The sequence below is a fragment of the Bufo gargarizans genome, chromosome 3, assembly GCF_014858855.1.
Source record: "Bufo gargarizans isolate SCDJY-AF-19 chromosome 3, ASM1485885v1, whole genome shotgun sequence".
Lineage (NCBI taxonomy): Eukaryota > Metazoa > Chordata > Amphibia > Anura > Bufonidae > Bufo > Bufo gargarizans.
This window is the reverse complement of record NC_058082.1, coordinates 375,969,146-375,981,283: the sequence shown is the minus strand read 5'-3', so window position 1 is coordinate 375,981,283 and position 12,138 is coordinate 375,969,146. Positions and strand designations below refer to the sequence as shown.

Below are 12,138 nucleotides of genomic sequence, written 5' to 3'. Positions count from 1 at the left end.
ATGTGCGACTTTCTCAAAAATTTGATTCGGTCAGTTCTCAGAATTTTCCAAAAAGGGCTGCTGTGGTAGTGAAACAATACTGAGTCAGTATGACGGGCAGATGACAGGAGTCGCTCTTAGAATCACTGCACACTTCACTTATTTGGGTAGTTACGGGGCCAAAACTGACCAAAATAACAAGTGTGAACTAAGCCTTACAGGTCAATGTTGGCGTCAAGAAGAAGCGCACTCCTTTTACACCGTCCAATTTATGCAGAGCCTGTTCTGTTAAACGCTTATACAAGTAGAACCCCCCCCCCTGACAGAGTGGAGAGGGTGTCAGCAGTAAGTTTGTGTTGAAGTCACTGATTATTTTGCCCTTCCTGTGATCCGTCAGAACGGATCCTGTCTGTTAAGCATCTGCCTTCACTCGGTCATCATTTGGTCAGTAATCCATCAGTATTGCTAAAGCAAAAAAAAAAAAAATGTGAGTGGATCCAAAACGGAGATGACACGTGAATGGAATATTTGCATGTCTTCTGTGTTTTGTACCTACTCCTGCTTTTGGCTACCAAATCATAAGCAAATTCTGATGCAAAATAGGGACCATGTCATACAGGCCTTACAGCTGCTACATAGACAGGATCTGTTGCGCGTCTCATTTTGTCTTCCTTCTGACAGATCAGAAGGGTCAAATACCGTATTTTTCGCCCTATAAGACGCACTTTTCCCCCCAAAAGTGTGGGGGAATATAGCAGTGCGTCTTATGGGGCGAATGCTACTGATTTTACCGTATTTTCAATGATACCGCGTGGCATCACGCCGGGTGTATCAGCTGTGAGGGAGGAGGGGCTGAAGTGTCACCCACAGATCCCCCATAAGTGTCACCCACAGATCCCCCATAAGTGTCACCCACAGATCCCCCATAAGTGTCACCCACAGATCCCCCTTAAGTGTCACCCACAGATCCCCCATAAGTGTCACCCACAGATCCCCCCCATAAGTGTCACCCACAGATCCCCCCATAAGTGTCACCCACAGATCCCCCCCATAAGTGTCACCCACAGATCCCCCCCATAAGTGTCACCCACCGATCCCCCCCATAAGTGTCACCCACCGATCCCCCCCATAAGTGTCACCCACCGATCCCCCCATAAGTGTCACCCACCGATCCCCCCATAAGTGTCACCCACCGATCCCCCCATAAGTGTCACCCACCGATCCCCCCATAAGTGTCACCCACCGATCCCCCCCATAAGTGTCACCCACCGATCCCCCCATAAGTGTCACCCACCGATCCCCCCCATAAGTGTCACCCACCGATCCCCCCCATAAGTGTCACCCACCGATCCCCCCCATAAGTGTCACCCACCGATCCCCCCCCATAAGTGTCACCCACAGATCCCCCCCATAAGTGTCACCCACAGATCCCCCCCATAAGTGTCACCCACAGATCCCCCCCCATAAGTGTCACCCACAGATCCCCCCCCATAAGTGTCACCCACAGATCCCCCCCCATAAGTGTCACCCACAGATCCCCCCCCCCCCCCATAACAGTTCGCCACCCACAGACCACAATTAGTTCAAAACCCACCAAAAGCACACCTATTGGTTAAAAAAATTTTATTTATTATTTTCCTCCTCAAAAACCTAGGTGCGTCTTATAGGGCAAAAAATACGGTAACTGATGATGTCAAACAGGCCAAAAAGGCAAAATAGTGGCCCAGTCATGGAGTGTGAAGGGAACAGCATGAGAAGTCCACAGAGTGGCCCAATGACATAGTGCTGAGGTGGCAGCAGAATGAGGAGACCACAGAGTAGTAATGTGGCAGCAGCATGAGGCGACCAGAGTGGTCAGGTGGCAGCAGCTTGAGGAGACCACAGAGTTGCCCAGTGACATAGTTTTGGGGAGGCAGCAGCATGAGGATACCACAGAGTGGTGAAGTGGCAGCAGCATGAGGAAACCACAGAGTAGTGATGTGGCAGCAGCATGAGGCGACCACAGAGTGGTCAGGTGGCAGCAGCTTGAGGAGACCACAGAGTTGCCCAGTGGCATAGTGTTGATGTAGCAGCAGCATGAGGAGACCACAGAGTGGCACCGTAACAGAGTGGGGAGGTTGGGGGCAATACCAGTACCATCTGAAGATGGTGGCTGGTAGTAGGAGCACCTGGCATCGGGTGTGGCATCAGGCAGGTGGCAGTATCAGAATAGTAGCTGAAGAAGGTAGCCAGAAGAAACAGGCCTCTTTGTAGGTGTGGCACCATGGATGACCTAGTCTGATGCATCAGGCACTGGTGTTTTAAAATCCTGGCTGATCCATGCCTGATTCATCTTCACAAAGTTCAGTTTCTCCAAATTTTGGGTGGACAGGCGAGTTCTCCTGGGGTAACTATGGCCCCTGCTGCACTAAATACCCACTCTGATGCCATGCTGCTGGCCAGGCAGGAAAGCTTGTCCAGGGCGAACTCTGCCAGTTACGGCCACAAATCAAGTTTGGCTGCCAAGGCCAAAGATCCAATTGATCTTCCATGTGGGGTGGCAAGGTGCACTCCTAGTATGTCACAAACTACTAGTTCAGTTTCTGCTGTATGCCTCCTCTTCCTCATCACCCTGTCGTCCTCTAGTTCAGCCCCCACAGAGCTCATGTGGCCGTGAGATGAAGTTCCACGTCTCCTGTCACATGGCCAGTCAGATTTAGCAGCATCTGTTCCAGGACATGAATCAGTGTAATGACGTTGTTCATCCCGTTGTCCTGACGATCGACAAATAAAGTGGCCTCCTTAAAGGGCCTGAGCAAACCACAGGTGTCACGCATGAGCTGCCACTGGCTAACAACAAAGTTACACAGAGTAGTACCTCTGTCCGCCTGTATCATCAAGAAAACTTTTACGGCCTTTCTCTGTTAATATAATCGGTCCAACATATGGAGGGTGGAATTCCAACAGGTGAAAACGTCACATATCGGCCTATGTTGGGGGATGCCGTCCTGCCGCTGCTCCTCAAGGAGGGTGTGCCTCGCGGTGTACGAGTGGCTGAAGTGAATGCAAAGTTTCCTGCCCATTTTCAGGATGTCTTTCAGATGGGCGGAAGATTTCAGGAATTGCTTTACAACCATATTGCATGATCTGCCCTCCTTGACGCAGCGCTGACACCATGTTCTTCCCGTTGCCGGTCACCATGGTTCTGATTTTTAGTTGTCGAGGAGAAAGTCACGATTCGATTTCTTGATGAAGGACGCGGAGCAGTTCCTCCCCTGTGTGACCCCATTCGCCCAGGCAAACTAGGTGCAGAACAGCGTGGCACCGCCGTGCCCTGCACATGTGGTATGCTGGTGGGGCACTGTGAATTGTCCCTGCAGTTGAGGCTGAGGACACAGTAGAGGATGAGGAGGTAGAGGTGGACATTGTCACAGGACCAACGACATGAGAACGTGGAGGTGAAAGCGGCGTCACCTAGCCAATTTTCTGGTGTCTGGGCAGGAACGACACTTACCCAGTAGGCCGCAAAGAACATATATTGTCCTTGACTGTAGTTACAGCTCCACATGTCGGCGCTGCCGTGCACTTTGGCACACACCGTCAGGCTCAAGGACTGGCCCACCTTCTGTTCTACATATGTGTGCAGGGCTGGTCTGGCAAAGAAATGATGGCTTGGAACTCTCCACCTTGGCTTGGCACAAGGTGAAGAGTCCACCACTTGGAAAGGGAGGGACTGCATCACCAGCATCTTGCAAAGGAGCACATTCAGCTTCTGCGCCGGTGGATGAGTGCACGCATACTGTTGTCTTTTGGCAATCTCTTTGATGATTGATTGCTGACAGAATGACTAACGAGGAGGAGCAGGAGCATCAGGACCAGCAGATGATGGGAAGGACAGACAGCTTCCTTCGGCTGAGGCGTCCTAACTGCATGAAATTGGGTGCGTGCTCCAGGCTGGACCACCAGATTGGAGCCACGGTTCTCCCAGGCCACTTTATGGTGACTCTGCATGTGTTAACGCAGGGCGGTGGTGCCAACATTGGCACCCTGGCCACGCTTCACCTTCTGCTCACAAGTTTGTCAAATGGTCATGTTCACCTCCTCCAGCGGCCTAACAAAAAATTGCCACACTGCCAAGTATGGCATTTTCCCCCCAACTCCGTACTGACTGCCTGCTACCGCTGCCTCTTTGAACCACTGCACCGCTACTTCCCATGCAGGTAGTCTCCTGCCGGTCTACCCCAGGCACGTTTGGTTCCCAAACTCCCATTTCTGCCACCCTGCTGACTCCCGGCCATGCGACCACCTTACTGGCTCAGCCGCTGCCTCACGTGCAAGCTGCCACCCTCTTCTGATGATGATGATAATGTAGCCCCTTTTTCACCTGGCTCCCAAGTTTGATCGGCTTCATCATCATCCACTACTGTCATCACGTGACCGGTCTCAGGGCCAGGGGCTTGACCGCTCACATCAACTCCCACGCGACTCTCATCATCACTCCTTGCCTGCCTACCGGAGGAAGCAGCTGATCTCTCCTCCAGATCTTGGCTGGGCAGTAGCTTCTGACTGTCCTCTAGTAATTCATCCTCGCTGAAAAGTGGAGCAGAGCCTATGGCATATAATACTTCTCTAGCAGAAGGAACAGAAAAGGACAAGGGCAGGTTGAGGAAAGGTGAGGGCACAGACTCTTGGCTAGGAGTGTCTTATGTCACTTGCGACGAAGTAGAAGACAGAGTTAACATTCAAGCACTGCTTGGTTGCTGGTCAAGACACGAACGCTAGATAACATCGGGAGCTCAGGCCTCTCTCTGTGACTCATGCTGCTAACCCCCCCTTCTTCTGCTGCTTGCGACAGAAACATTTTGGCCACTGCCCGTTCCTTTTTTTGGCCTGTCACTTGTCTGTCTGACATACTGTTAGATAAAATAATTAAATTAATGCACCCCAAATTAACAGAAAATTAATACACCCCAAAAAAGCCATAGAACAATGTAACTTGACCGCTGAGCAGCAAATAAAACGTAATAGTTTTTTTTTCCACCAGTACACCCCAAGAAAGTAAATGGCAAACAAGACGTTTTTTTTTTTAACAATAATGCGCCCAAAAAGAAAATGTGGAGCAATGTAAATGCACTGCAGAACGTTTAATATGACCTACGTATATTTCCTATAAATACACCCTGCAACACAGCACTTGCACCCCAATAACAAACAGGGTTTGCTGGAATTACAGAGGTAGTATCTAGTGCAAACCTAAAAGTGCAGCAAGGTGTAATAGAATCGCTCCTATTACCCAGGCTGTACACTCTCCTATTGCACCCTGTTCTCCTTTTTATATTGTAGATGATGCCTCCCTATGCTTTCCCTACACCTTGAATAATCTTTCCCTGAACATGTAAATCAATTTTTTCAGCACAGTAGAGTTATTTCTATCACTGTCCCTAGCTTCTGCTAACGTCTCTCTCTGCACTAAGCATACTGGGAAAATTGCAGAGGGTATTATAGGACTGTGACATCACAGGGGCTGGCTGGCCTCTGGCTGCATGCATGGCATTGTGGGTGATCTCTATTTCCCAGAGTTCTTTGCTCCATGTCCTAACATGTGCAGCAGCCGTTTTAGGAAAAAATCTGACTCGTTACCACGATGCGTGAGGAAATTCGGATAGAATTCCATTTTGTCAACTTCGATTCGCTCATCTCTAGTTAGCATGGCTGCTTTTCTGCACTGGGCTGCTGGGTTTGAATCCAACCAAGGGCATTATCTGAAGACTTATGAAGACTTATTCTCCACGTGTTCCTTCCCGCACTTCAAAAGCATAGTAGACATTAGCTAGGATAATTTGTTTCAAATGAAAGCCCTACATTTGTATGAGATTGAGGTTGATGGGTAATTTGGATTGTGAGCCCCACTGGGCACAGGATTTGATCTGAGTGGTGATCTCTGTAAAGACTACACCTTTTTAGCTATGGATTCTACGCACACAAACTTTTTGCATATGTATGCTATTTTATGTAATCCTTTACTGTTTTTATGGTTTGTGTCATGTACACTTAGCATTTATTTGACAAAAACATTGTGACATGCTTTTATAATTTTTTTGTTGCTAAAGAATTGGAACTAGTACTAAAAACTGTATTGTGTCCTGCAAACAGCGGGTCCGCAAAATAAAGGCACCGGCCATATGCGCACCGTATCACAGATGCCGACCCATTCACTTGAATGGGTTCGCAATCTGGAAGATATGGATTTAAAGACCTCGGAAGCCTGCAGAGCGCTTCCGTGGCATTTCGGTCCGTGCCTCCTTACCGCAAAAAATAGAACATTCTGTTTTTTGTTTTATTTTTTTGCAGTGTGGACTGATCATGGACCCATTCAAGTTGAATGGGTCTGCATCTGCCAGTGCAGGCCACATGGATGGCAATATGCGGTCGGCACATGTTCATGTGCATGAGCCCTTAGACTGATGACACATGTATTTCCAAAACAGTTAAAACATTTAGTCAGCTACAATTAAATCATTTACGTTATTTCTTGTATGGAGAATATCGGTGTTTAATTAAGAAGCTAAACTGCCCAAATTCTTTAACTCTTTTGTGAATGCATATTTGTTGGTCAGTAACTGTATGTATTTTCAAATGCACTGTGCGGCAGCATGCAAAGTAAGTTTGTATAGATAATGGCAATTTAATAAAGTAATGAAGTATACTTTGCTCATTTGATTAACATCTTAATGACTTTTACCAGGTATCTTCATGCTTTGGATAGTATTGATTTTCCTGAGATATCATTGGCAGAGGTTGGAAGAAGAAGAGAAGCAGATGTTTGTGATGGTAGAGAAAATCATTGGTATGCTATACATAAGGACACACAATCTCTTCTAGAAAGCCACAGTCAATTGTAACAATGCTTTCAGTGTGTAGAAGGAAAATTGGACTGCATAGATACAGTGTATCCATTAAAAAATGAAAGAATACTTGAACATGTTTTTATTATCTTTTCAAGATGTTGTGAATCATCATTACAAGGACTGGACTTTGGGACGAGAGCAGAACCCATACATTGGTATCTTGCATGTCAGAGATTCATTGATAAAGCCTCAAGATAGGTGAGCAACATACTATTAAAGGGGTATTGCTGTTGGAAGTCCACTAATTGCGAGAATGGCGACAGTCCCGTCGCTCTCTTTCTCTCTTTCTTTCTTTTTTTTTTCCGTTTTTTTATGGAGCAATGTGGTCAAGCATGCTCTCCATCACACTTTTCAAAGTCAATGAAACTGCTGGGGCTAGTAGAGCTGTGTGCTCTGCTATCCCTGGCAGTCCCGTGGAGATGAATGGAGTGGCAGTGAGCATGCTCAACTTGCTGCTCCTTTCATCTGTGGGGCATGATATGAGAGCAACTAATTGTACAAGTAAACTAAAGGTACATATGCAACTAAATTTACTGCATTGTTTTCTTTTTTTAGGAACATTAAATTAAGAAAATACACACACAATAACATCAAACTACATTAAATGGGTATTCCCATTTTAGATTTTTTTTTTTTTTTTTTTTACATATTCTCAGGATATGTCTGAGATTAGAATATGCCGTTAAATGGGTTTCTCATCAAGCAAATGTAAAATCTTTGTAATATGCCCACATTTTTGCTGTTTTCACTCCCTTTTCAGTTGATTTTTTACTTTCTGCAGTAAAAAATCATGCCTTGCTAAACCGGGTGTCCCAGATGGTCCATTAAATGCTTGATTAGAGATAAAGCAACACTTCCTTAGCCTGCCCATTTGCCAGAATATGGCATTCTTGGTTAACCCTTGCAGTGTGTGGGTGAGCATAATCCTGCTGAAAAATCCTAGTTGGAAGGCCAGCCATGAGAGGCAACACATGTGGCCACAGGATGTCCTGCACATTTTGCTGAGCTGTTAGTGTCCCTTGTTTCACCAGTAGGGGTGGCCTACTTTCGTATGCAGTTGGGGCAGCATGTTGCAGGATTTACGTACTCGCCACAAGGCCTCCATACTCAAATCTAACCATTGTGGGATCTGAAACAGAACCTGGATTTGTCACTAAAGACGATACAGTTCCAGTTCATAGCTGTCCAGGATTTTCAGTCACATAACCACTACAAACAATGGTGATGGTGGTTGGTTGTCAGTGGCAGGACATGTAATAGGTGCCTTGACTACAAATGTTCTTCTGCTAAGCACCAGGCAGAGGCAGGGGTGTGTAGTGAAGGTGCCACCTATACCTGGATGGTAAACAACAAAACTGTGTTTGCTGCTTGTGCTTGTAGGTGATCCTCCCTACTGGTGCTCCATCTGTGCTGTCCAGAGCCTGTTCGCCTCTTGTAACCACTGCTCCCGGCACCTTCTAACAGATAGATCACAAAGACTTAGATTGTGGGCAGTTCATCAAAATGACCATTCTGCCTCTCTGTCCAATGATGTGTCCTCTCTCAAAGTATGTCAACTGGGCAAAATGTCTTTGAATGCGTCATACAGACATGTCTTGCAGTCAGCCAAGAAGTACTTCTCACCAAGAAGTACACTACTTCAAAGTAGCCTCTGAGAACCTTTTTATAGGGCAGCGGGGGAAGCATGTTTACTCCCTCTTGTGGCAAAACCCAGCTTCTAATCAGAGACCTCACCTGTAATCATTTACATATGTAGCTGATACATAACTGCAAGCCGAGTTTTGAAGAAATTCATTTCTGTGTGTGTTTTATTTTGCCAATGAGTGTATTTATAATAAAAGATTGGTCAAGAGTAACTTATTGATGGCCACCAGTCAGCAAACATAAGAAAATTGTCTGCTTTTTACTGTTGATGACTTATCCTCTGTACAGGTCATTAATATTGAAGTCGGACCCCCGCTGATCACCGTTTTGAAGAGAAGGCATAGCTCATAGGAGCGCTGCCTTCTCTTCTCTATTTACCTTCTTGCCACAGCTTTTGCAGTGGTGAGCCGGTGTAATTGCAAGTATGGCGTACACTTTCACTTCTAAGGGACTGCTCTGTCTGTGAATACTACAATGATGTCCCATTGAAGTGGATAGGGATGCCATACTTGCAATTAGACCTGCTTACCACTACATTTGCTGCGGCAAGGGGCAGATGAACAGAGCAGAGAAGGCAGCACTTATATGAGCTCAGCCTTCTCTTCAAACCCTTGCCGATCTGATATTGATGACCTATCCTGAGGATAAGGTCATTAATGGTAAAAAGCGGCTAACAATAAAAAAAAAAAAAAAAAAAAAAAAAGTTGGGTCTCATGCACACGACCGCAAAAAACGGAAGCCGCCGGTGTTGCCTTCCGCAATTTACGGAACGGGCGCCGGCAATATAAATGCCTATTCTTTTCCGCAAAGCGCGGACAAGAATAAGACATGTTAGGCTACTTTCACACTTGTGTTCAGAGCGGATCCGTCTGAGACGGATCCGCTCATATAATGCAGACGGTGGCTCCGTTCAGTACGGATCCGTCTGCATTATAATGTTAAAAAATTTCTAAGTGTGAAAGTAGCCTCAGACGGATCAGTCCAGACTTTCAATGTAAAGTCAATGGGGGACGGATCTGTTTGAAGATTGAGCCATAGTGTGTCATCTTCAAACGGATCCGTCCCCATTGACTTACATTGTAAGTCTGGACGGATCCGCACGGCCAGGCGGACACTCGAACGCTGCAAGCAGCGTTCAGGTGTCCGCCTGCTGAGCGGAGCGGAGGCTGAACGCTGCCAGACTGATGCATTCTGAGCGGATCCGCGTCCACTCAGAATGCATTAGGGCAGTACGGATGCGTTCGGGTCCGCTTGTGAGCTCCTTCAAACGGAGCTCACAAGCGGACGCCCGAACGCTAGTGTGAAAGTAGCCTTAATTGTTTTTAGCGGGGCCACGGGACGGAACGATGGCTGCGGACAGTACACGGCGGCTCGGATGCGGACCAAAACAACGTTGTGTGCATGAGGCCTTAGTGGAAGGAAATTTAAGGATGCTAAATTTGACAATTCATCAGTATACGAACAAATTTATTTAATGAAAGGTAACACCTCACACTAAATTGTTTTCAACCAGTGTTGTTCTTGAATTGCATATTTTCTCCTATTTAAGCATCTTATTAAATACGACCTGTCACTAGGGATGAGTGACAGGTCATTTTAAAGTTCGGGTATATGCCATTTTGCGCTATGGATTCTGTTACCAGGGACAATAACGCAATTTCATAACTGAATGCCTTTAGAAGCATTACGTCATAAGACTCCTGCATAACGGAAACCAGACGGATTCGTTATGCTGGCCATAGACTTCTATTATAAGCATAACAGAAAGCCTCTAAAGGCTTTTCTTTATGCATTCCGTCATGGAAATGTGTAATGGAATCCATAACGCAATTCAGCATATACTCAACTTGAAAACTTTAAGTTCACTCATCCCTACCTGTCACCACTCCTGATGTGTCTATTTTAGTAAATAATTATATTCCACATGATTTGACAATTGTGGAGCAGCTATTCTTTTCACTCTGTGTTGTGCCATTCTACTATTCTTGCTAGAAATTTATGGATAAAGGTACAGATGGGTGTTACCAGAGTTGGGGGGGGGGGGGGGTGTCCCTAAACAGTCTGGCATTTTCTGATGAGAATTGCCAGTAGCAGGAATAAGAGAAGAACTGCACAACAAAGTGTCATAGAAATATATTTTCCAGAACAGTTGTTATAAGGGGAATGTAAGTAGCTACTAAAAGAGACATGTCTGTAGAGGTGACGGGTCTCCTTTAAACACAAAGCAGAATGCATTTAACTTAATTTGTCCATATGTGCAGGAAACATTTAAAGAGAGCCTGGGATCGTGCAGTACAATTTGTTGAAGCTCATGAATCCCGTGTCCGTACCGAACTGCAGCGTGTAGCAGGAGCCGATTTGAGGGTTTGGCGATGGACTCAAACGCGGAATGAACGTCTAAGATGAACTATGTAAATGATGGGTCTTATGCATTGGTCTTGGTGCTCTGCAGCAGTTTGCTTTAGTTGTTGTTCAGCTTTCACAAAAGTTGATACTAATTGAGATGTGGATACCATAAATGCTAAGAATATTACATGAGAATTATAAATGCTGAAAAAATGTCTGTGCTTTTGTATAGCATACAACATTATACATACATTTTTACAGTTTTTTTCCCACTGCAGAACGTTAAAACTGCTGTAAATTTGTAGAATTTTTAAAATATGTTGTATTGCACTAAATACTTCTGAAAGTATTCAGTTATGAAGTCTGAAATAATTCCCTCCTGCATCTTAAACCAACTGTGGTAGTTTTGAGACTCTTGAAATCATCTGCTCTTTCTGGGCCTTCTTGTATAATAAAGGTGCCAACCACCATACTAGCTTGTAATCCCCACCCCTCCATTAGACCCTCTGCTGCTGTATAAGTGTAATTGCTTTGAGTAGGAAAGCTTTGGCGGGAGGGGGGAATGAAGGGGTGGTGTATGAAATGTTGTAAGTTATTGCAAAGGCTCATGGGAGATCTAGACACGTGCTGTCTTCTCACTTGGCTAATTCCCCCCCCCCTCGTTCTGGACAGTGGTTATGTTGGTAAGCAGCAGCATAGAGGCAGACAATTCAATTATTGGAGAATAACACAACACCTGCAGTACAACAATTAACATTTTCAGCGCCAGTCCTATATTTTATATTCATGTGCTCTGGTTGCAAATTCCTTTTTGAGTAATAATGAAGCTTAGCTGCACAGAAAAAGACAAATGTTTTCATAATCTTTACTTTGCTGTATCACATTAAATAAATGTCATGTTTATGCTTGAGTTTGTGCATTCATTATTCTAATGTTACTGTAGATTTATATTTACACTTTCATGCCTTTTTGTTCAAGTATGTACTGAAAATTGGTTTTGAGCTTCTCTTTCTTGGAATCCTAGATTTTGCCATAACCATCCTTTCTAACTCGCCTATAAAGGTACAAAAGCTGCTTGTTTATTTCAATAGTGATGGCAAAATAAATCACTCTGACCCCTATAGACCAGCAGTCCCCGACCACCGGGCCTTGGACCATCTGGTCCGGGTCTGCAGGAAGCGCTGTTTTTGAGTGGCCAATAGTTCCTGTGCTCTGCCGTTTAGCCTCATAGGATGAAGGGCGCTAGGCCTCTGAGGCAGTTCTAATGTGCAAGAAGTCGCGA

General features: G+C 45.5%; 1 protein-coding gene across 3 annotated transcripts in view; it reads left to right on the top strand.

The window, feature by feature from the left end:
- LEMD2 (LEM domain nuclear envelope protein 2) overlaps positions 1-11,766 on the top strand; it is a 159,701-nt gene extending 147,935 nt beyond the window's left edge. For all 3 annotated transcript variants that reach the window (XM_044288141.1, XM_044288142.1, XM_044288140.1), the window contains 3 exons: positions 6,704-6,805; positions 6,962-7,064; positions 10,772-11,766. In XM_044288141.1, coding sequence (XP_044144076.1) covers positions 6,704-6,805; positions 6,962-7,064; positions 10,772-10,916 — 350 coding nt within the window. In that variant the 3' untranslated portion in view covers positions 10,917-11,766. The remainder of the gene's footprint in view (positions 1-6,703; positions 6,806-6,961; positions 7,065-10,771) is intronic.
- The last annotated feature ends 372 nt before the right edge of the window (positions 11,767-12,138 follow it).